Below are 25,053 nucleotides of genomic sequence, written 5' to 3'. Positions count from 1 at the left end.
GCTCTCAATATTTCCAAATCAATAAACTTTTATTACAAAGGACATCAGAATAATGTATGAAAGTTTTCCCTTTCTAGTACGAAAACTGGCTTTAAAATGCTGCTCGTAAACCACACAAACACATGGGCAACAAGCAATCTATTCTATCAAATTGTGCATAACTAATAGTGGACTTCTATAACCTTTCTATCCGTTTTCAAAGTCAAATGATTTCGTTAAAATAGGCTTTTCTTTACAGGCTTTGATTTGTGATAAGGATTGAGTTTTGACCACAGAATAAGTTTTGAGATATCTATCAACGATTTTTGGTCGTATCCAGGGAAGGCAAGGAAAACAGTAACATTTCTCGTCCTCCTCTCACCCTTAATTTGGCACGCTACTTAAGGCCCCTCCGTTAGTCATTTCGTTCTCCATGGTTTTGACATAAGCCCAACTTATCAGGTATAATCGCGAAATAGCTGTTGAATAAGAGTAACCATGGAGATTCTTGTCCGTTAAATCAAACTTAGTTATATTTTTGACGTTTATAGGCCTAAATGAAATAAATGATTTGACTTTGAACATATAGATAGATTATATAAATCCAGTAAGACAGTAGTGTAAGAGGCACGCGGCTAGTCGGGCGGTTCAAGCTTGGGGCGCACCTGCACGAGCGGCGCCACGCACACGCCGTCCTGCTGCTGCATGGACGCCACCATCGACTGGTACACCGACGCCGACACCGGCACCGTGATCACGCCCGACACCGACACCGGGTAGCCTGGAATACAACATGTTTGTATTACAACGCGCAGATGCATTGAACATCCTTGGCAGTCGTTACGGGTAGTCAGAAGCCAGTAAGTCTGACACCAGTCTAACCAAGGGGTATCGGGTTGCCCGGGTAACTGGGTTGAGGAGGTCAGATAGGCAGTCGCTTCTTGTAAAGCACTGGCACTCAGCTGAATCCGGTTAGACTGGAAGCCGACCCCAACATAGTTGGGAAAAAGGCTCGGAGGATGTATTACAAGTTGCAGATGCAGATGTAAAAAGAGCGGAGCCTCCTAATACAGGCATTGTTTGCTTAAATGGGGGCTCCAAACACGTTAACATGTAATGTACTTCCTTATTGACACAATAAACTATTTTGTATTTGTATTGTAACTTGCAGATCAATCCTTCTCTATGTCAGAAGATTGTGGGTGAGTGAGTATAATGTTTGTGTGAAAAAGAATGATTTTAATTTGTACAGAGCATCAAATAACAGTTTTTTGTACATGAATTCTATAGGTTATATTGTTATATTGTTGTTGGTTTTTCATATCCCAACTTATATCTATATTAAGACATATTCGGAAAAATCGGTCTATTTGGGACAATCTTTGACTCCTTGAAAACCTTGAACAGACTGCAAAAAATGGACACTTTTACACTGACAACAATTAAATACTTTTTGTTTTAAAAACATAATAATAGAAGCAGAACGGGTTACGAAATCAATCATAACTTAGGAGTGGTCATATGATTTGCCATTTTGTTTCTGAATGGCCAGCTGGTAACGGCATGGTAGTTGGTTTGGCTGAATGTAAGTTCGTACCGTGTCCGTCCTCCCCGGTGAGTATGATCTGTCCGTCGTGGTTGAGCGTGGCCTCGGCGACGGCGTTGAGGTCCACCACCGCGCCCTCGCCGTCCAGCGTCTGCACCACGCCCGCGCCGCCCTCGCCGCTGTGGATCTGTGCAACACACCGACACGATCTATTAGTCATAGCCCTCTATAATGTGTGCCTCATAGGGAATTACTTCAGACAGCAAACAAAAGTAGCAACTTGATATGGGTGGTAACGTCGGCCCCAGGTCCAGCGCATTGTGAGGTAGCCTTAAGACTACTTACCCTAGTATCCAGGAAGCCAGTCGTCTCACAATGTTTTGCTTGAAAACGTGTAATGTTGAGCATGTTACGTACCACCTGAGCAGTGGTGCCGTCTGGCAGCGTGATGATGGGGTTGTTGGGGTCCACCTGTATGAGCGACACCGTGCCGTCCGGGTTCGTGATCGTCTGCAGCACGGCCGGCGCGTACTGCGACATCTGAACAACATAGGGAGCAAGTTGCTTAGTTATTATATAAGGAGAAAATAGAAATGTCTACGATAACAAAATAAATTCAGACTTGTGAAAAATTCATATAAAATTGTTGGTGTCTAAATTGTTCATGCATGAAACAGGCAACAATATTTCATCTACAAAGACCATTATTTGATAAGTTACTAACTAGTAATTAAGTATATAAGGGTGCGTTGAGATCAAACCGAACAATCAAGTCTGTAGAAAACAAGCATTTTTTGTTTGCTGATACCATGGGGATGGAATGAGCATTTGCCTGCTTATTTCAAACGCACCCTCAATACAAAGTAAAATTAACATTAACTATTAAAATCTAAGTGTAAAACGCAAAGCTTATAAACAAAACGACAAACATTTGTCAAGTGAGTGGTGGTCACGACCGCCATATCATCACAGTTGCGTACATCGACATCGGCGAGGGTCATCTGGTCGATGCAGACTTGCTGTGACGTCAGCACGGCTTGCTGCTGCGAGCTGCGGCCTGCGCCGGACGACGAGCCCGACGATGTGTTGTTGTTCGCGTTCGGCATGCAAGCCGAGATCTGTTCGCGGGAGGTTACGAACGAACGGACACGGAAACCGACGACATTAAAGAGAAAAATATATTTTTTGGCAACAATTACAAAGAAATATGTTTTTTTTTACAGTTATTTGTGTTATAGGTAATAGTAGTTTGTAATAAGTCAACGAATAGAGTAAGGTGGCACACAGAAAAAAGGTTTGTATAAAATGGAATAGGTTACCAAATCCAGGCAGCATTCCATGTGAGATAGCATTAATAAACAGTAAAATATAATTTAGACACAGTTTTAGAGCAGCTGAAATCGGCACATAAACGTATATACCTAATGTATATTTTAAAATTACATATATAAAAATTCTCAAATGTAAAGTATCAAGTGTGTTGTGTCATGGCGTAATACCACTGATGTGCAACACTGTCAAGCATAAAAATGCTTATCCTAGTCTTCTTATTCTACATTTTTTTGTCTAAACGGTAACAAATTGAGTGTGAACATTTCTTAAGTTAATAATTTCCCCCTACGTAAAGATATTTTTGGAAGCAACAATATACTCATTGATCGGATTATAGAACGAAATGACGTAACAGTGTGCCAATTAGTCTGTTACCATTAGCCATGTGGGCGTCAGTTTGTGACGCACTGAAGCACTTTATACCTTCAGGAAAAAGTATCGTAGATATTTATTACTTAGGAAAACTAAGACATTATGTAAAGTAGGTTTTATAGGCTGAATGAGGTCAAGCTGTCGTTTTACCAAAGTGTAGTTTTAAGATATTAATGTAAGAGTCTCTTTAGGCCGAAATGGGAGGAATAAATAATGGCTGCTTAAAACAAATTAGCTAGCACTTTCTTAAGTAAGAAAACCCAAATTATCTTATAATATTTCTTTTCTGTAAATAAGAACACAAATACCTAATCTTGAAGAGATTAACATCAGCCATCCGCGACATCGTCAGTTCGATTCCCATTTTGTAAATTGAACAGTCTAACTGACGCACGCGATATGATTGTTGCGATAATAAGATTTATTTATTGTATTGTGTTTATTGATATTGAGAGCTATTAAAAATGACCATAAAAGTTGACATATTTATTGCGAATTCTTTTTGCAGTAATACTTTCTACTTGCCAATGAAGTCTTGTTGAAACAATAAGCGACACTACAAAAAAAATATACTTCAAAACTTAGGCCTATACTTATGCATAATTTGTTTGCGTAAATACTGAAAAAGAGTTCAGTAATTTACAAGGATAGCGTCATGAAAGCAATGTAGCGCTGTGAAAATGTAGGACACGAGAAGTCTAGACATGTTTATCGACAACACTTTAGCCTTGAGTTTACTACTTAACTATTTACAATTCTTTTAAAAATGTAAGCTGGTTTCAGTCTTTACATTCTTTTTTTGTAGAAATAAACAACGGCTTTTTGCCAAAAAGCTAAGTAAAGAATGGACAAGTATCCTAAACTCAATTGACGGTAGCTAATGGACCTATACCCAAAATAGAGTAGCCAATTTGGCCAAAAATTTACTGCTTACCCGCGATAACCTTATATACCTTGCGACCTTCTCGCCATCATTATATTTTGTTATGTACTACATACAGCCACTACATAAAATCTATGATTGTTATCCCTAGTCTGTATACTTATCTATTTTCTACCTTATGTATCAATTAACCTTTGTACATTTTGTTTATACAAATTAATTACAGAAATCTACATAGATTGTCTGCTTGTAGACCTGTTCTTTAACAAAAAAGCTAGATAAGTAGGTTTTAGTCAGTAACAGACTGACATTCCTTCCTACTACACCCACAGAAGCAGAGGTAATTTGACAATTTCCCACTGTGAAAATAAAAATGCTCCACAGATGTACTAACCGGTTGTGTGGGCGGTCCCTTCTCGTCTTCCTCAGTGAAGGCGGGCAGCAGATCCTCGCGGCCGTGGTACTTGTAGCAGTTGATCACGATCTGACGCAGCGCGTGGGTCCATGACATCTGCAGAAATAGGGGGAAAGTTAGGTGAAACTGTCTGTAGTATGGTAAACATACGTAATAGCCTAAAAAAGGTAAAAGGGGGCAAACCAGCAACATCCTGCCCCAGTTGCTTCATCGTGCCCGTCGTAACTCTGTTAAAAGCATACGAAGATTTGGCGACCGACAATTAGTGGTACATAACTAAATGGTGGTGTATGGTATATAACTAAATGGGATTTTAACCCTAACATGCCTAGCGCGGTAAGTACTTTGGACTAATCCCTCAATCGCACGTACCTTCTGCTTCTCGTCCTCAGTCCGGGCGTCCATGCGGACGTTGGCCCAGGGCAGGTCCTTGGGCCACCACGGCGGACGCGTCGACTCGCGGCCCCAGCCCGGCTTGCCGCGCACTATGGAATTAATATGTGATTAGTGTAAGTTCAGAGGTATTTTGTCTTTTCAGAGGGTGTGAAAATAAGTATTGTTATTTGTGAAACTGTGACAAAAAACTAATTATAGTATAACGTTAGTTATAGTTTTGATAATAATAATCAGAAGCAATATATTCGCTTTCACACAGGTCATTCTTGCAGTGACTGAACCGATTAAAATGAATTATTTAGAGATAAGTGGGGATACAGTTTACGCTTTTTGGATCCTTTGTAAAGGGATGCAATAACAAATGTATCATATCATATCATAAAAGATAACTTCAGGAAGAACTTTCAAAAATACTGGACATGTAGGCCGCTTTCGTTCAAGATACAGTTACATTGCAATGTTTCACTCACCCATAGAATACTTAAGCATGAGCGGTATGAACGCCCGGAGCTGCGCCTGCGTCATCTTCTCGACGGGCGTGGGGATGCCGTCGATGATGAGCGGCGGCAGCTCGAACAGCGACGGGTCGTCCGAGGCCGGCGCCGGCGCCTGCGGGCCCCCGCCCAGCCCGAACTGACTCGTTATATAGCTCAGTGTGCTCAGCACTTATGTAGCTTCGTATCGTAAGCATACACTTGCGTAGGTCTTTTAGGGCAGATTTTTCAATCATCAGCTAAACTTCGAGGAATAAATATGGCGGTTTGACATATTTTCTATACAAAATCTGTCAAAACGTCAAATATATTCGTCAGAAACAGTTATCCGGCGATTGGAAAATCAGCCCTTAGGCTGTGCTCAAACCAAACTGACTGTCAGCCGAATGTGAAGGAACGTTCCGCAGTTTATTTTATTTCCATGCGTAATATGCATAGGTGCTGACATTCGGCGCCTGACAATCTGTTTGGTTTAAATGCAGCTTCACTGAGTATACGCTTACGATACGCTTGTATTTCCTACACAGGCTATACAGTTATGTTATACGTATTTTTCTACATATCTTACCCATTACATTGCTAAAGTATAAAGTTTTAATACTTTATAGTATAGAGTTGTCATTTTAATACTTTGTGAGTAAGTATTTATTAGAAGCAAAATTATTTATAATTTTGACGTTCATAAGTGCTTGTAAAGGCCTACATGAAATAAATGATTTGATTTGATATTTATTTCTGCGAAGTTAACACAGACGTTTTCTCCCAGTCTATCTTTGGATGGTGGAGAAATAGCAATGGTAGGTGCAGTTTTTTAATTTAAAATTTTAATTCTGCCATCAAATAAAAATAATATAATAAAAGAAATCTCTAGAGCTCCGCTTACCTGTTGCGCGAGTGCATTCTCCAATTCCTCCATGATCATGCAGCGCAGATTCCTCACCACGTCCTCTAGCGGCTTGGCGCCGAACACGCGGTATGATGTGTTAGGCTTGCCAGGAGTAGCGACTAGTACTACAGCCTGCTGGCCTACGCGGGTCGCGAACTCTTCTATAGTTTGCTGGGTAGGGAGATATTTGTGTTAGAATTCAGCAGGTTTTTGAATGAAACGGATGTACTTAATCCAGTAAGAAGTTACTGAAGCCTTGATGAGACAAGGACTATAACTGAGCCCTAAGAAAATGAGTTTTGTCAGTTAAGTGTCACAACAGAGGCCGATGTTGCTGATATGTACCCAACGTGGTTATGTATTGTTTTTTGCATTTTTGATACAAATATTTGTACTTCCAACAGTAATATTATTATGTTCCTATGAAGCTTGTCGTTTAGAAAAACTTGCACATTCAAAATTTTGAAATCAACGTCATTACAAGTGAACTTACTCTGAGTTTCCTGAGCAGCCTGTTCTGATGTCTCTTCCTGACGGAGGGGTTGGTCTCGAAGGAGTGCGGCCGCTTGCGCTTCTTGGAGGACGCGATAGCGGCGGCGGCCGCCATGCCTACCGGACCTGTCGGTTTGAGCCATTTGTAAATCTTGGAAAAGAGGTTACAAGTAGGGCATGCAATTTCGGTAAAACGAAAATTACCGGTAAAAATTCGGTAATAAAAATATTTTTACCGGTAAACCGGTAAAACGGTAATTTTTGTAATTTTTTTAAAATGTAATATTATAACAATAAGATTGGGTAGTCTTAAAGCAAAAACTAAATAAATATGCAAAGTATAAGGTGGTAAACGGTTTTTGTGACGTGGGCCGTAACAAAAAACATGTCAGTAGGTACCATCCGTACGCGATGTCGCCGACAAAATGCAAGAGGGCTGCGATGGTACGGACATGTACCTGAGGACATCGGCAGTGTGAATGTGATACTCAATCTCAATATACCCGGTCAAAGGCGCAAAGGCAGGCCGAAATCGTGGTGGTTGAGTGTCGTAATGAATGACATGAAAATCTGCGAACTCGAAGAGGAAGATGTCTATTCAGGAGGATAGAGCGAAGTGGAAGAAGGAAGATACGGAAAGCCGACCCCGTCACAAGACGGGATAAACGCTAAGAATTACCGTAAAAATATATATTTTTCATTGAAGGGAAAGCCCTTTTTTATGGTAAATCATCAAATGACAGACTCTTTCTGTCTAAAACCCATGTTTTTAGTAGGCGTTTTATGGACCAGGGTAGCGGTAACTCTTTCGAACAATTTCGCGGCCCCGGCAGGCCTTGGCCCGTGCTGGGCCCCACTGGGTTTGCTGACATCTCCCTGAGGAGCCCGCGGAACAACGCGCGCCGCTGACACGGGTCTGTTGTCTATGCAGACGGTGGAACGATGAGCCACCCGAACTCACCGTCCACAGACCGACGCCTACGGTGGCCGGGAGTTGTCTCTCGACCCTTGGCGCCCGTGGTGTCTTCCTGGTCCACTACAGCGACTGGGATGAGAGGTGCTACTCGCAGTCGCTCCGCCGTCTCCTTCTCGAGCATGACTGCTTCGCAGAAGGAGGTGACGGCTTCCCATTCCCTCTAGCTCCGGACCATGGCTTGAACCAGGGAAGGACGCGAAAGGTCGCAGCTGCCTATTGCCTCGACGACAACACGGCAGTACCCTTCCCAGGCAGTGCACACCTGGACTGTGTGGTCCACCGTGTCCTCAGAGCTGTCCGCATGGTGGTGAAGTAAAAGCCCTTGCTCAGTAAGGTCATAGAGTAGGTAAAATAAGCATTAGCTACATTTGTACCTAGTACGAGCTGACAGCTATGAGGAAAAACAGAATAACCGAATGAATACAATTTGTTTAGATTTTATAAATTAAGATGAGAAAGAAGATTTGTATCTAACCTAGAGATAGTTAAGGACACACAAGTTTACTTTCCCAAAAAACAGCAACTTTAACACTCTTACAATACGTAATGTATGCAACATTACATTATATTCAGGCTACATAACAAAGATTTGACGTTAAATGAACAATTGCTATATATTATCAGAAAAACGTAAAAACCGGTAAATTACCGGTTTCATATTATTTTTACCGGTAATTTAAAACTCGCAAAAATGGGCGATTTACCGGTAAAAACGAAACCGGTTGACCGGTATTGCATGCCCTAGTTACAAGCCGTAAGGCACCGGGGCAACTAATCGCTTTGTTTATAAGATTTAAGCTAAAGTACCAAGGAGTTTGTACTCCAAATTATACAAAAGTATATAATAAGCCCCTTCATAGATTCTGCTGCATCTCGCGGCACCGATTCCATTGGCTCAAATATCGTCAGAATTCCGAATCTGCTTATACAAACGGCACTTACGTACTCAAATTACGAGTACTACATAAGGCTTTGCTCACGTGTATATTATCGACAGTAGTTTCTAATGCAAGCTGAGCCTATCATGAGCTAGGCACGCGGCGAGGTCACGAACTTGGGCCTTGGTAACACCGCGTGCTAAAGCCGTATTCTCTTGAAGATTTTTTGTAAAAATGCCTACTAGAACTAATTAAAAAAAGAAGCAAGTAAAATTCTGTTTCACAAAAACTATTGAATAACTTCGCCCAAGGCGTAAATACGTTTGTAACTTTTTTCATGCGAAATAAGTTCTCTTTTATGATTAATTCTCAGTGCGTGCGTTCTAATACCGGATAACGAAAGAAAGAAACATTCATTTGCTGGCTCCTATACCAAAAACTGTTTCTTTCGTTCTTTATAAAAGTAAAAAATGTATAGTAAAGGTGTCATTGTACGTCAACTATAACTCACCAGCGGCAGCCAGCTGCTTAGTGACTTCATCGCTCATAGCGTTTTTGATGAGATCGGCGCTATCATCGTAGTTGGAGCCGGCCGGTGATGACGCGCAGTCATCATCGTCGTCTGACGCGCCGCTCAGGCAGCCGTCGACTTGTGACATGTCCTGAGGAAATAACTAATGTTATAGCCTGTATATATGTAATACAAGGAACTGAACTAAATACTTGTCGGTTTTGAAAAATCTGTGTTAGATAGCCTATTTATAGATAGAGGAAGGCTTCTTTTCCAGGTGTGTTTAGTAGTTCTTATGGCAGAAATCGCTACAGAGAAGCTAGGAGTTTCTCAACTCGTCTAGCGAGAGTCAAGTGTCAAGATTTTATTAGTATTCAAGTCCGCACCAATAACTATGTATTGACGTTTTGTAGAGAATTGAAAACTTACGGCAACTTACTTTCGTAAACAAAAGAACAAAGTTGGGGCAATTTGAAGCCATACTAACAAGTTATCTAGCATTTGTAACACTAGAATCTTTGATATCGATTTTCTTACAACTGCAAATAGAAATAACAAAGTCTACGTCGAGTTATAATCAAGTTTGTTTATTGCCAGGATGTCACCCTCGCGTAGTGAAAAAAGAAACCCTTACTTCAGACTTCGTTCAAAAGCATTTAGCCGATCGGTCGTCACGCTCTTAAGCCGAAATCAATAACCTTCACAGACATCTCGAGGACACTTTCGTCGGTTTTTACTCATAAAATAAATGTCAACAGCAGCAATAATATAGGTGTTTTATTTCTTGTATTTTTTTTGTGGTCAGATCAGTTTCTGAACTACCAAGTAAAGTTTAAAAACCCTACTAAGTACCAAATCATTTACGCTCGAACCGAAGATCGAATGTAGAACTCCTTTCACATCAGTCACACTGGCTGTTTAGAGAAAAAAGTTTATGCCTCCAAGGAGTCTTACCTCCCCCTCCATATCCATAGACTCGGTGCTGACTGCAGAGTTCATGGCGTAGTCTGTGTCCCCTTCGTCCTGCCCCCCAATCTCCAGGACCATTGGGTTGTTACCCACCGGGTTTCTGCGTGCCCCCGCCACGCTAGATCGATTCTCTTCAACTGATGAGCTTTATGACCTGAGAAACCAAGTTTTAAGATTTTTGAGGGCTGGTTGGTCAGTAACTGGTTTAGCAAGTGCAGTATTGATGATGACTATTTTAGTAAGGCATCAATGTCTGGTTCAGAGTGCTAGATGTTTTAGGTGCTTATGTAAAGCAGTACTATTTTGATGAGATCCCTACTGCTCTGTTAAGAAAATATCTAATAACTTAAAAATGACTTCATTTAAAAATCTGCATCCAAATATTTTAAGTTTAAGAGTTACAGTGCCACAGACCAACTAAACAAACTTATGACCCCCCTCTTTTGTGTCAGAGGTTAAAAAAGAATAATTAACATGTCTGAGCTAGCTACCTCTCTAGCTTATTGGTGTATTAACTTAAAGTATAATTTGCAAACCTATAACACAGTATAGATAGATGTAATAATAGAAAAGTGAAAAATAAAAAATTGCTATACTTTGAAAACACAAATGATAACATTGTTTCCTAAATATGTTGCATTGTTAGTGTGTCTGTGTAATGCTTTATTTCTTAGAGAATATATTTAAATTATATTGTGTGCCTAAGGTCTCCAAAGTTAATAGATGAACTAAAATATGTTACATTCTCACTTCATTTTCTTATTTAGTATGATGCACATTTTACAATTTATTGTTGTTCGGTCCAACAATAAATTGTAGAAAACCTTTGTCACCACCATAAAACAAACAGTATGTATAGCCCCATATGTAGAGAACTTTTTAGTGTTTTATTGAATTAAGAATTATGTAATTTCAGATACTTAATTACAATGCATTACTATTGTAAATAAATAAGTACGGACTTCTGAGTTAATCTGATGTTTATTTTAAAGATCAGCACTGCTTTTGAGATGTATTGAATATAGCCAAACATCTGCAGATCATTATCATTAGCCTTTTTACTTTGCCACTGGGCACAGACCTCTTCCCATACAGAGAAAGAATGAGCTACAGATTATATCTTAAGATTTGATAAGATGCTCTTGATAAACAAGAAAGTGCTATTTAAATATTAAGTTATTCCGTAACAAGCTTGTATTATTGGACTCAATGGCAGTGCTATTAAGTATTTATGTCTTACCTAACATAGTAAAGTACTGGCCTTGTAGCTGTCTGGTACTAGATCAATACTGAAGATTTATTATGTGTCTATTTGTGTCTTATTTCTTTACATAATGTTTCAGTGGTAAAATTATTGTATTGTGTTTTTCTTACTTTAAGCACTGCTATTAGTAGAACAATTACATTAATATGCTACTTAAGTTTTGATGAATGAAACATGATTTGGATTTTTAAGGAATTTTAAATATTTGCTTCTTTAAATTAATCCCATTATCAAATAAATAGTATTTTAGTTTTTCAGTATTGATAATCCTCAATTAACTCTGCCTAAAATATGGGTAACTGAGTTATAAGTGACTGATGCTTGGTCAGAAAAATCAATAAAAGGTCAATGACTTGCCCCAATGAAAAATATCTCATAGCCACAGCTACCAAGACATTTAATACATTGATTAGGAAGCCTAAAATCTGCTCTACTTTTCACCAGGTACCCCTGACCTTTATACCTGGCACAAAATATGCCTAGAAATGGATAATACGACTTTTTTCATTTATAGTGATTCCAAATTGAATTTGAACCTCACATTCCAGGATTTAGTCTTTACTTGGATTGAGGAAAATGTCGCCCTTTTTATTCCTATCCCTTTTCTGTGTTAGAGTCAGAATGAATCTTATTGGAAAATACGATATCTCCCAAGACTTTAGATGGAATTGGCATTGAATACGACTTTCTTGTCCACATTAAGAAGGAATCATTTTTATTGCCGACCTTTGGTAAACTTAAATATCAAAGCTATGTACGAAATGTAAAATGTTGGACCATTCTATTGTGTAGGCATCAACTAGCTCAGAAAAATCAATACTCGAGCTTCCCACATACCGACTATCTAGCTAGACAAATAATAGTCTAGTCTTGAACAGAACGATACAAGTCTAATGCACCAAATTATGATTTCGGGATCCATCTTTATTTTTCAGATGCATATTTTGCACTGCAACTTATAATTTTCAGCCTTTTACGCGCGAATAAATGCAGTCGCATACACCAATGACGCATTTTGTTTGATGTTTTGTTTATACGGTGCATGGTGCCCCGCGACGGGTCAGTTTCGAAGACGCATGACATGACGCAAGCTCTTTGCGGCGGCGTAAAGGATAAGCCAAAATGAATGGCCATCATGAAGGGGAGTCGCGCGTTCGAGCAGGCTCAGACAGAATGGAGAGACTACGGCTGCGTACGCACCTGCGTGATTTGAAGCACATTTTGCAATCCAATTAGAAGTCTTGCAAACTTGCTGTGATGTAACCCGTCCAAAACAACACTTTTTAAGACATTTGCACTCGTCCAGACACTGAATTCACGAAAATTACGGAGTGCACGAGAGTCCCCGAAAAATTCGAGTCCTCCATTAGTATCGATCGGTAAGCGCGGTATGTGGACCGTATAAACTTCGTATCTAGGGGTCGCCATTTTGTACGAGTCTGCGCGGTGTGGTTTTCGTATGGAAAGGGAAATCGCCCCTCTGCCTGAGGGGGGAAAGGATTCACAGCTTTGTGAGTAAATAAAAGCTTATTTTGTGAAAGATACTCACCAATTTTGGTAGTCAAATATTTCTATTTATTTATTCTGACGTCCTAAGTTGTTAGATGTTCAGGAAAAATCCCTAGTTTATTTTAGAAATTGATCATTTCACGTCATACGGTAGTGACATCTAGTGAGATTTTCAGTAACTGCATTTGACGTTTTGCGATTGTAAACAAGTTTTGTGAATTCGCGTGTTGAGTTTGTTATTTCTTTTTATTTACAGATTGTGAGATTGCGTAATATAGTCTCGAAAAATAGTAAAGGGAATAAGGTGAGTTGAAAACTTACATATCTTTATAAGATCATGAATTCTTTGAGGTTAGTTGACAGATAGACTGCCAAACTTATTTATAAACAAAATCATGATATTATTAAAAGTGAAAACTATTTGGTCATTTGGTGTTAAAATTTTATAAATAACTTTCGCTCAGAGTGTAGCAAATTGCTTTAGTCCCAATTTTGGTCATTCTGAGTGATAGAACTCAAAACCTGGCTAATTGTAGTATTTTTAATTTTGTTAAGTCCTGAGTTCTTTACCCACCCTTAGCTACAGTCTGACCTAACCTTTTTACCAAAAGGGGCCCACTAGTTAGATTTTATTCATATCCACCATGTAATCAGAACATAAGGTACTTCCTAACCTTTACATTTAAAATTATAAATATCAAAATTACATAGTATATTGTGTCCTAAATTGAGTACAACTACATGTACATACAACATCATGTAGATTATTTATCAGTTTGCAGTTAACTAATGCTATTAGATTATGTGAATTGACACAAAATAAATATTCGATGTGAATTCATCTAAACTGTCTCTCTAGAGTCTTACTCAAATTGTACTATTATTGTGCAATGATTGTCCACAATCATATTTCCATTGTAGACTAAAAGCTTTAACTTAAATAGTATATAGCCTACTAGCTGTTCCCCGGGTTCCACCCATCCTGAAAGAATTACGTACGGCACTGGGATAAAGACTCTGTTTTCATTGTATTTTGCAAAATTTATTCTAATCAGTTCAGTAGATGTAATGTGAAAACTGGACAGACTGAGTTACTTTCGCTTTTATAAATATAAATGTGTAAGGATAAGTCCTACACTCTGTTAGAGCAAGCACTTACTAAAAAACAACCTACCTAAATACTATATTGATAATGATTGTGATTGCTAGTGGACTAAGGTCGGCAATATTTAAAATTGCAATGCCTAGCATTGCAATTTTAAATATCATCCAGAATTTATTCATGATATGCTGACCTTGTCCTTTCAAGAAATTAGTGAAAATAGTAGCAATGGAAGTAGAAAATAAAACAAGCATAAAGTATATCTCTAATATTTTATATTATTTTGTAGTCCTAAATCTAAATACATAAACTAAGTGGCATAGAGCTTAACATCTAAATGACTAATTTATCAATGTTACAAAATATGTATAAAATATTTATAATAAAATTTAAGAAATCACATCATTATTAAGTAGTTTCGTCAACAGTTTGTATTTGTTTCATCGAGGCCTCTTATATTCACCGGACTCTTCTGATGATCCTGTAAAAGAACGGTTCAAGTGGTTATTTCATTCAAATTACAACAGTGTATCAACAATTCAGCTTGCAATAGGGACAAATTCATTTTTACAAGAAATGTTAATTTTGTGGCTGTTCATGCAATTCAGTATGACATCATTGACCGCTAATCTTTTAGATAAAGAGGGCAATATTCTAGCTTAATGTTTAAAGCATATGGATTTCTGCTTACTCCCTTTGAAAAGGCAGTTGCGGCCTAAAGGTTACAAAACCTACCGGTAGACCGATGACACCAGCGCCCCCTCCAGCCAGGCTCGCACACGCACGCGCCGGCCACACAGCGGCCGTGGCGGCACGTGTGAGCGCCGGCGCAGGATTCGCCGCGGCACGTGCAGTCGCCTACCCGCCGCCCCACCTCGCAGTGGTTGCCGCCCAGCCCTACTGGGCAGCGGCACTTGTTCACCCCTTTACAGCGGCCCCCGTTTAAGCAGGGGATTACGCATTTTGCTGGAAAAAATTAAGCCGTTAGGAAAAATATCAAATAATTATCTGCTAAATCTAGCTCAGGTTGCAGGCTAAGAAGCTTTTAGTTTAAAATATAAAAAAAACTTTGGTTAAGCTTGCATAAGTAGTTTTCCTCATTTTTTGTGAATGTAAAAGTAGGTACTTACAAAATTCACAGCGTAAACCGTAGTAGCCTTTAGGACATTCACACGTGTCCTTCTGTATACACTTGCCTCCGTTCAAACATTTCTGCGCGCATATACCTGCAACAAAGAGTGAGTTGTAACACAAGTTATATCAATTTGTTATTTGTTACAGGAACTAGTGCAAGATGCTGCGTCAACCGTTGCTGCAACATATACGCTGCGCGCACAGCACGGTGTCCGCTAGCAGTAGGCCGTATTGGAAGAAGAATCCACATGTGAGTACATTTTTGTATAACATCGTTACAAAAAAGTTACTAGGTGTTACCCTATTATTTCAGAGAACCCATAATTTACCTTAAGTTTCATGTAACTCGGCTTCAACTCTTAAAAATAGTGTTGCCATAGATGCACCAAGGTATAGAAGCCACAGTTCTACCAAAATAATTGTAACCCCTATGCCGTAAAATATCAATGAACCCATTTGTAACCCATCCTGTATCCCATTCCAGCTGGACCAGATAATCCGAGTGGACCATGCAGGCGAGTTAGGAGCGGACCGTATCTACGCCGGCCAGATGGCAGTACTAGGTAGCACTGCTGAAGGCCCGCTTATTCAGCACATGTGGGACCAGGAGAAGAAACATCGCGCCAAGTTCGAGGAGCTGATCAACGAGTACAGGGTCAGGCCAACTGCGCTCACTCCGATATGGAATGTAGCTGGATTTGTGTTGGGAGCTGGTAAGCACTCAATTCAATGGACAAAATTAATAGACCAACCTATTCTGAACCTACACATTTTTTAACCATCATAAACCTTAAAATAACAACAGACTTTTCCCATTCCAGGCTCAGCGCTCCTAGGCAAAGAAGCCGCAATGGCTTGCACAGTCGCCGTGGAGACCGTTATAGTAGACCACTACAACGACCAGCTCCGAACTCTTATGGAGGACCCTAATATCGACAAGGAGATCTTGGAAACCATCACCAACTTCCGCAATGAGGAGCAGGAACACCACGATACAGGGATAGACCACGGAGCTGAACAAGCCCCCTTTTACAAAGCCATGACTGAAGTTATTAAGGCTGGTTGTAAGGTGGCTATAGCTTTATCGAAGAAGGTTTAGATAATAGAGGATTTTATATAAACTGCTAAAGATAGTCTAGTCCGCCATCTTGAATACATGTGAGTACTTAAGTAGTCACTTTTAGCACTATATGAACTACATATTGCTCTTCAAAGTTAATATAAATACAATTTAAAATGTAGACGGAAGTTAGTAGAAGGCATAAACTAAAAAGACAAGAGTACAAAGTTTACAACTGTGGGATTGTCTCCTGTTTGTAGCTCATCACAATTAAATAACTTCTGATTGACGATTATAAGACAACACAACGTTCTAAGACGTTCAATAAAGAAATATGATCAGCTTTATGTTTTAAAAAATGTGGGCTCATTTTTGTGGGTCAATTTATTCATTGTCATGAGCTGCAAATAGGAAAAATCCCGTAATAAGATTTTGAACAACTACTAGTAAGTATTTTTTATGTTAGACGAAGATTTTTGTGTCGTTATAAAGTTAGCGAGACATATTTATGAAAACGCTTTGAATTAAATTTAGCCTTTATATAACAAGAGTATCTATAAAGTATTATTTCCTGTTAGCTTTCTATAGCATTCAACAGACACAAAACATGGTAAAATAGTCTAGAAATTCCAAATATCTAGACGACTTTTTACATGACAATGTATATTTTTGTTAAAAGAATAAAATTATGTATTAAACAGATTTCTGCTTTTCATCTTTGCAACTAATAAGCGGACACTATACTACAGATTCAAACCCAAAACGTCACAATAACATCTAACTAATTACTATAATGAAACGTTCTTATAATCATGCTAATAATGATTAAACATTTCTGGGCCCTTGTGCTTAGACAGTGCTACTATTATCAGTAGTGGGCCATGTAACCATGATGTTACCTTACGACATCGTGATATCTTACTAGCTACCAGTTAATAATAATATAATCAATCAGTCAATAAACCTTTGTAACCCACCTCCCTCACAGTTGCTTCCCTGGTACACGGGTGAATAACACAGCTTGGTACTACTGGGCAGGCCAATGTAACCCTTAGGACTCTGTCATATCTTGTACCTACTTAAATAACACAGCTTGGCCCTACTGTCCAGCCCCATGTAACCCTCCGGACACTGACATATCTTGTACTAGCTACTACTCTATAGATCACTGTCACCCACCTCCCTCACAGTTGCGTCCCTGGTACCCAGGCGGGCAGGAACACACTCCGGGCGCGGTGCAGTTGCCGCCGTTCATGCACTGCGGGTAACACAGCGCCGTCCGACAATCCAGCCCCATGTAACCCTCAGGACACTGGCATATCTTGTACCTATTAACTACTAGGCTATAGATCTGTCACCCACCTCCCTCACAGTTGCGTCCCTGGTACCCAGGCGGGCAGGAACACACTCCGGGCGCGGTGCAGTTGCCGCCGTTCATGCACTGCGGGTAACACAGCGCCGTCCGGCAGTCCTGCCCCATGTAACCTTCCGGACACTGGCATATCTTGTACAGAGCTACTAGTCTATAGATCCCTGTCACCCACCTCCCTCACAGTTGCGTCCCTGGTACCCAGGCGGACAGGAACACACTCCGGGCGCGGTGCAGTTGCCGCCGTTCATGCACTGCGGGTAACACAGCGCCGTCCGGCAGTCCTGCCCCATGTAACCTTCCGGACACTGGCATATCTTCTCGTTGTTGCACCAGCCTTGGTTTGCGCATTTTTTGTCACATTCCGGGTCGGGGCCTGGTAGTATAAGGGATGATTGGTACAAAACAAATAAGTACTAAAATAATTTAAAAAGTACCTACTCAGTAGGTAGACAAAAGTATAAGGCTCTGTGTTTGGAAACTTAAAGGAGTTAAAATAAATTAAAATGTGTTAAAGGGCTCGATTGGCAAACTAATTAGTGCGTACAATGATGATGATGCAAATGATGATTAAACAAAACAAAAAAATATGCCCGAATGTATACATTACTCTTTTGTAAAGTCAAAATTTTGTGTGAAAAGGAATGTTAGAATAGAGTTACCAAGGAATAGAGAGTCCAACTATTTTATTTAGATGTAACATAATTAATACGGTGCGGTGTTTAAATGATTGGATGTTGGATTTCTCGGACTTTTACTTTAATTTTAGATTTTGTGTCAGATTCTATTAAACAATAATTTCGAACTAGAACTTTTCAATTAGGAATAATGAATGAATACGGGCATTACTTAAACAAAATGAGTATATATTAGTTAGAAAGCAAGCATATGAATACGAACCTAAAAACACACAAATGCCGTGAGCAGAGGTACCGTATGCAGCCAACCAGCGTCTCGCGGCACCCCGGAAAATAACGCATTCGGTTAATATACGGCCTGGCGCGCATCGCAGGCTTACACACTGAGCTTATATTTGTTAGAGCGTACACACAACACAACGATTGATTTAGTGGAAAATATTCTTTTTTTATTAACAAGAAGAAATATTTAACTGAAGGAACCTTTATGGAAAAGAAATGAATTTCAGCATAACAACAGTTATGGCCAAAGACAAGAACTGTTGATTGTTTAGTCTAAATTATCGATTGTTTTAGAATCAACTTTAATAAATTCACCATAAAATGGAATACAAAACAGTAATAAATGTCAATCGCTGTATTGTTCCCGACGCGTGAGCACAAACAGGTGACGTGTTATGCTGTGAAACTGTAATAGGCGGTGGTAAAGCGTTCGCTCATACCAACTACCCATAAATGTATTATTAGTAGCGTAAGCATAACAATATGAGCTCGAAATAGATGAAATGCAATGTTCAGTTCTGGTATTCAAGTTCGCTATACTTCGTTTTTATATGAACTAAGCATGAGAAATTGAATTAATAAGCTTTGGGACTCTAATAGATATTGGCAAGTTGTAGAAGAATTAATTTACTGTTATTTTTAAATCAAATTGTAAGCGTTACGCCTGTGTTTTTGTTGTTGTCTAATTATAGGAATTAAGCACTTAATTATAGGTAAGTATAATTGGTTAGATAATTTAGTAGTCAAACAAATATGTGCAAAAATGTTAGACAGCCACAAAATCACAGGCGTGTAAGTGTTAAAAATGCGTTGGCGATACAATACCTGTCCTTTCTAAATACACACCTCTCTGTGCGCATTCCTTCTTTAGGTGTAATCTTAATGGGGTGCCTTTTAGCGGCAATCCGCGGCCATTTTTTAGCACTAGCCCTATTTCAAATGTGGCCACGCCGCTATTATTGCCCACACATGGCAAAATTATACTGAATTCTGTGGAACAAACTTGTTATTTATATTTAGACTAATGACATTTACCTGTTAAAGTTGCTGAAAATTCTCTCTAAATGAGATACTTCCTGGCAATGAAACTATCATGATATAAAAAAATGGTCTATAATTGGGTCTCACATTTCTCGTTTATTTTAACAAATTGAAATTACCTTTTGATGTTTTAGGCACCCGTCCTCGTGTTTTGATGGACAATACAGGCGGCTTCAGTATCGTTAGGTCTGATGACGTCAGAATATCGAAGTCATAGTAGTATCGCTTCTTTGACTTCCACGTGAAGTTGACATAGCCGACTTCCGATGGTATCACTGGCAGTTTGTTGGAGAAGTTTGGGTCTAACACGTAGGGCGATACGTGACCGTTTATTATGGCGAATACTTGCATTGATATACCTGGAAATTGAAACATACAGACGTTATTGTATATTGTAGTTACTACTAATGATATACGCTGATTTATAAGAACAGTTTATTTGCTAGTGAAATCGTTAATAACGTAGGTATCTAAAACTATGCTTATTCGAACAGTCGATTGATGTCACGACTTCTACAAAAACGCAATTCAAGGAAGTCTTGAAGAAGTAGAAGAACTTTGGCTATGAATAACAATGGTAAGTTAAAGGTAATTACCGCTAAACATCCTAACTTGCCGCTCATCGATCCACAGCGAGAGGTCGGCGTGATGCCTCGCCTCAGGATCCTTATAGTCGCGGCGTCCGGCGCCCAGCGCAAGCGACATCGCCAGCGCCAGCCCCGCGCACAGCCGCGCGCCCATCGAAGCCGATCGCCACATGCTGGGGGATTACCACTTCATCATTACTTATAGTTGAAGTTGGTTGACCCAGTGTTCAAGTGAATTTGAAGGCCCGTTAATGTCGAGCGCGTTCTGGGATATTGTGTGAAATAGATCTTTAGGTATAGAGGTTCACACAGCTTTATGGAGGTTCACAAGTTCAAGTGTGTTTGAAGGCACATGAAAAGTCGAGAAAGAACGGTTGAATTTGTCGAAAAGCTTTTACTCAACGAAGCTTTTTATTGACACTTTCTTCAATTATTTTTATTTACCTATGTAGCTTTTTTCGTCAATACCTCTTCTCGGCAGGTTTCTGGCCTCAAATGCGAGGCATCAAGCCGCAACAAATTGGAGACTATTGCTTTCACGATACTATTCAGGTGTTTTATATGCGATGGTTATGTAAATAAAGACATGTCGTGAAAGAATGATTGGGAATTCCGTTTAGAATCTGGGCATGCTAATTTGAGTTTATAACTGACGTGTGGTCATGGGGTTTATATGAAAATTTTATTTTGGCGTAAAGAGAATACGTAGTTTACATACAACAATTTAACACAATACAATTTTGTATTAGTGTAGTTATTCGTATTTTTTATACATACAACAACAAGTAAACAACAGTAAGATTTTAGTCATTTATTTAAAGATTTGGACTTGACTCGGCATTCGATAGTCAAACTTGCCCTCAAAAATATATAAATATTCCTCTAACTAGATAATAATAATAAAAAAAATGAACACAACTGGTTGTTACGGGCATTTCATCATCTCGATTAAAACTTAATAAAAAGCACAGTCGTAAAATCTGGATGGAGCCCGATCCCAGACGTTAAAACCGAATCGTTCCCCAATGTCCAATTAACAGTCCAACCGACTATCACCTAAAATATGTCATGATTCCATTAAAGCGTTCCAACGCGACCCTATAATAAGCGTGTAAGTGGCGTATAATTTGTTTGTCGACCATACAAAACCTCTCTTCGCCCACAAAAAAAAGAAAAACAAAATTATCACAGTTAACATAATTGATTGAGACCGTTTGGGACGTGCTCCTACAATGGTATTATCGTGAGAAACCCTCGACTCGAGTAAAAAAAGCTACAACTTCATTAAATATCCCCTGTCAAAAGGTAATGTCTACTAGTTTTTTTACTCGCTCCCGGTGTCAAATTATACGTACAAAAGGTGTTAACAAAAAAAAGACGAGTCCAATAGCTCTATGCGTAGGGGTGCGCAACAATTTCGTCTAAGTTTACGTTACATTTTGTTAGGACCTCCAAATTATTGGGTCCTACTTAAACACCTTACTTATAAAAAAGGAAAAATAATAAATACCTACCACCAACCTTACTTACATCACACTTGCTGCAAGTAGGCCTCTATTCATTATCGAGTCTATGGAATCAGAAAGTTTCTATTGCCGCTAATGATGCTTTTCCGAGTATCAATAGTTTTCCATAGTATGGTTTCCATTGAAGATGGGTATGGATAAGAGATGCGTAACTGATGCCCATTTCCACCAACAAATATTTTTGATGACTACCGCATTAAATCTCGTGATCAAAGGGTTGACCATAATTGAACTTTTGAGACTAGATAGATATTTAAATTGTAATCACACAATTAAATAGTGCGAAGTTTACCAACAACAAACCTTGTGTTCTAGAAAAAATGTTTGAAATAGTCCATGTTTATCAAGAGGTCAAGTTATGTTTACAAATTATTGCTGTTCAAATGGGGGATAATATTTTTTCGGGCGCCATTTATCTTAGTGTTGTAACTGAAACATGTTTATGCGCGATAACCTCAAATTAGCGTGGTCGGCGGATAGTAAAACATAATGTCGATAATTGAAGTTAATTGATACACAATTAGAGTGCAGTGTGACGCACCATGGCTCGCACATCGTGACTCTTGTGAGTGCAGGTCAGTTATGGTATTATGTGTAGTTAACTATCATCCGATAGTCCGATACTTAATCGTCTCTTATCAGTAGAAAGTTATACTAGTTTGCACACTTGCGAATAAGGTCTTCTTCTAGAAAGATCCCTTTGTGAATCTCTAAGTCTATAAGAACGTATTATACTCTATTCTTGTTTTATTTACAACTTTTAGTTGGCATAGCAATAAAACAAGACAAGAAGCCGGTTGTTTTATTGGCTAATTAAAATACATTTATCAACAAGCTAATTCTGCAGATGCCTGAAGATCATATTTGGTACTAAGTACCTATGCTAAATAGTTTAAAAATTTTGCATTGCATAAGGTATCTGGTTGCCACTCAAAATTCAACATCTTGTACCTACAAATGTATTCGAATGAATCAATCGTTACGCCTTTACCGCAAATAGTTGGATAGGTACAACTTTTTGCGGTAAACCATATACGCAAATAACAACGAATATCTATTGGGGTTTTATTAATGACTCGACCGGCTGAAATTGTCCTCATTCATGCCATTTTACAACACAACCAGTACCTATTCTATTTAACAATTGCCCATAGCTGTCAACATTCAATTTGTTGATTAACATAACTACAAGTTATTATGATTATAGCGGCCATCTTTAATTAACAGATTTGTTGCTGGAGAGATTGTTGTGCTACTTCTTAGCTTCCACGGAGATCTATGTATTGTATATCAATATGTAAGGAAATGTTGGTTTACTTGCTTTTGTATTTCTGAGAAACTCTTGGGGTTGAAGCAGCTCATAGTTCTTCAACATACAAGTTACTTTTGCATTTTATAACTAACTGAGTCATTGTTGCCATGCAAAGAGGATAGCCGCTCATAAGGACCCTTTATATTTAGAGCTAAATCATCCGAGTGTTCCCTCGATCTGGTATAAAAATAACGTTAAAAGGGTAATATTTTAGTTCCGAATGACAGTTTCAGTGAGTGAGACTGGTGCATCCTGTGATAAGACGTGCGAATGACCGTGGGACGATTCGCGAAAACCAAATGTTTATGTATTTTAGTTTTTTTTTGCAGCCACTGATTTGTGGTCTAAAACGAGTTTATAAAATACTTGAATCACTGAAACATAGCAATTTTAGAATACCTTCCAGCGGATCTTCAATTCAATATGGGTTATATTCTTTCTAATGAATTTCTCAAAGCTCAAGAACCTATGGTTGCATAAGTATCTCAACATATTTTGGTACCTATGCATATTTTTGGGTCTCATCTACAGCAACCCACAACTGACCCTAAATCCTTATCCTTCCAACTACCAAGATGCCACAAGCTTATAAACCAAAGTGGCACAATAAACCATAGGTGTCCAAAGATGGGGCACCTCTGGCGTGCACTTGTTAAGCTAAGCAGCGAACCAGCGGGCACCGTCGATACGATACTCGTTCAGGGAACAGGTAACCGTGTAAAAAGTAAAAAAATAAAGTCCGGCTGCCGGCCGCCCCCGTCCGGCAAGCGAGTAAGGGCGCCTGTTCATGAAGCGACTGGCAACTCGATTAAATATCTATAAGACTAAATTATAATAAGTAAAAATGCGGCGTCAGCATGTTCTTGTCTTGAGGAACTTCATGCACCCTGAAATACCATAGTATGTTCCTCGATTTCATAGCAAATGCCATCTAAATAACTCTCATTATAGGTAACTAGTAAGGAAGCAATAGGTGTGAAAATTTGCCGGTCATACCTAGTGGACTTTACTCTTTACTCTTTAGCTGTAGTCATGTTTATGCACACAAAGAAGAATTTGTCACGCGAGATGAGATTAGTAGGTAAATATTGTCCAATAGGTTTTGATAGACTAGAGGTGTTATAAGTGAATTCAAGGTTTCTTCACGATTGCAGTTTCACGCTAATAAGCGAGCATTTGAATAATGAAATAGTTTCATCTATCAAGCTATCGATTATTTATTATCGTAAGTAAAAGCTCCATCACCATTGACGACAAATCGTCAACTACATCCATGACGATTAAAACATCGTTAAGTCTGAACCGGGATGGTGCAAAAAGACTAATAAATTGCACAGGTACACTTGTCCAGTAAGTAGCAGGGCTATTAAAAACGTGTATCCATTTCATTTAACGATTACAACGTTGTCAGATAGATCATAAAGCCGGTTTTACAATTTTATCCTGCGTGTCTCACAAATCACACCCGACAAGTAGCCGTTTAATGGCCAGCCTTAACTCTCGTGATGCACCGTGCATGTGCACTGCTCCTAACATATGATCCCATAGTTAGGCCTCTATTAATAACACCCCGTGATGTTTACATTTGCCAGATAGCAATGTTTACTTTTTTATGCTTTCTTTAATCTCCTGTTTTTGTTCAAAGCGCCCTTCTAACACTATTCGGCGGCTTAATCTTTAGTAGTTCAATGATAAAATCAGTCTCAACTTTAATTATCTAATTACTAGCTACTACGGAATAAAGTCCCTTATCAGTAAACACTACATATGTGGGTAATTAATAAAGAAGATCGCCACTCGAATTCCGAATCGATTAAACAATTAACTTTTAAGTGGGATCAACGATCTTTTATTTACCGACCTCTGTCATCCTGAATGGATTTCGCGATATGATATAGTTTACAAGGAGGATCTTATCTTACCTGTAATTAACGGCGTGTTCCTTTTAAAATAATATTGTGGCACGCACACTCATAATTTAAAAGTCACTTCACAACTCGCGAACTCGGACGTGTTGCTGGACAACAAATAAACAAGGTTCGATGATGTCCCGCCCTGGCGACGGTCGGACACAGACTGCCTACATACTGGCTCCTTACT

The 25,053-nt window shown here is 39.1% G+C and overlaps 3 protein-coding genes across 14 annotated transcripts in view; 1 reads left to right on the top strand and 2 right to left on the bottom strand.

The window, feature by feature from the left end:
- LOC110381222 (DNA-binding protein Ewg) overlaps positions 1-13,076 on the bottom strand; it is an 18,464-nt gene extending 5,388 nt beyond the window's left edge. For 2 of the 10 annotated variants that reach the window (XM_064043707.1, XM_064043710.1), the window contains exons 1-12: positions 12,594-12,736; positions 10,115-10,283; positions 9,161-9,311; positions 6,797-6,921; positions 6,301-6,474; positions 5,394-5,556; positions 4,900-5,012; positions 4,507-4,623; positions 2,455-2,643; positions 1,943-2,065; positions 1,577-1,712; positions 645-760 (exon numbers count right to left, since the gene is read on the bottom strand). In XM_064043707.1, the coding sequence (XP_063899777.1) occupies positions 645-760; positions 1,577-1,712; positions 1,943-2,065; positions 2,455-2,643; positions 4,507-4,623; positions 4,900-5,012; positions 5,394-5,556; positions 6,301-6,474; positions 6,797-6,921; positions 9,161-9,311; positions 10,115-10,207 (1,500 nt within the window). In that variant the 5' untranslated portion in view covers positions 10,208-10,283; positions 12,594-12,736. Of the gene's footprint in view, positions 1-644; positions 761-1,576; positions 1,713-1,942; positions 2,066-2,454; positions 2,644-4,506; positions 4,624-4,899; positions 5,013-5,393; positions 5,557-6,300; positions 6,475-6,796; positions 6,922-9,160; positions 9,312-10,114; positions 10,284-12,593; positions 12,737-12,942 lie in introns of those variants that run through there. The other 8 variants (XM_064043712.1, XM_064043713.1, XM_064043711.1 and 5 more) reach the window with 5 other exon arrangements.
- Positions 12,778-16,900, top strand: LOC110381223 (5-demethoxyubiquinone hydroxylase, mitochondrial). The gene is made up of 5 exons (XM_064043717.1): positions 12,778-12,904; positions 13,159-13,206; positions 15,286-15,388; positions 15,623-15,851; positions 15,960-16,900. The coding sequence occupies exons 3-5, from the start codon at positions 15,299-15,301 to the stop codon at positions 16,235-16,237; spliced, it is 597 nt and encodes a 198-aa protein (XP_063899787.1). The 5' UTR covers positions 12,778-12,904; positions 13,159-13,206; positions 15,286-15,298; the 3' UTR covers positions 16,238-16,900.
- Positions 14,263-25,053, bottom strand: LOC126053617 (protein shifted). 3 transcript variants are annotated; one of them, XM_049836178.2, is made up of 8 exons: positions 24,876-25,053; positions 20,125-20,302; positions 19,648-19,887; positions 19,313-19,477; positions 17,743-17,943; positions 15,135-15,230; positions 14,740-14,970; positions 14,263-14,485 (listed from the first exon to the last, which is right to left on the bottom strand). In XM_049836178.2, exons 2-8 carry the CDS (start codon positions 20,285-20,287, stop codon positions 14,445-14,447), a joined length of 1,137 nt encoding a protein of 378 aa, XP_049692135.1. In that variant the 5' UTR covers positions 20,288-20,302; positions 24,876-25,053; the 3' UTR covers positions 14,263-14,444. The 3 variants fall into 3 exon arrangements, with proteins under 3 accessions (XP_049692135.1, XP_049692134.1, XP_049692136.1); XM_049836177.2 differs by having other exon boundaries at positions 20,125-20,288; positions 24,876-25,051; XM_049836179.2 differs by having other exon boundaries at positions 19,334-19,477; positions 20,125-20,288; positions 24,876-25,051.

This window comes from Helicoverpa armigera, chromosome 3 (genome assembly GCF_030705265.1).
Source record: "Helicoverpa armigera isolate CAAS_96S chromosome 3, ASM3070526v1, whole genome shotgun sequence".
Taxonomy (NCBI): Eukaryota; Metazoa; Arthropoda; class Insecta; order Lepidoptera; family Noctuidae; genus Helicoverpa; species Helicoverpa armigera.
The sequence above is the reverse complement of the archived record's forward strand: the minus strand, read 5'-3'. Positions and strand labels throughout refer to the sequence as shown.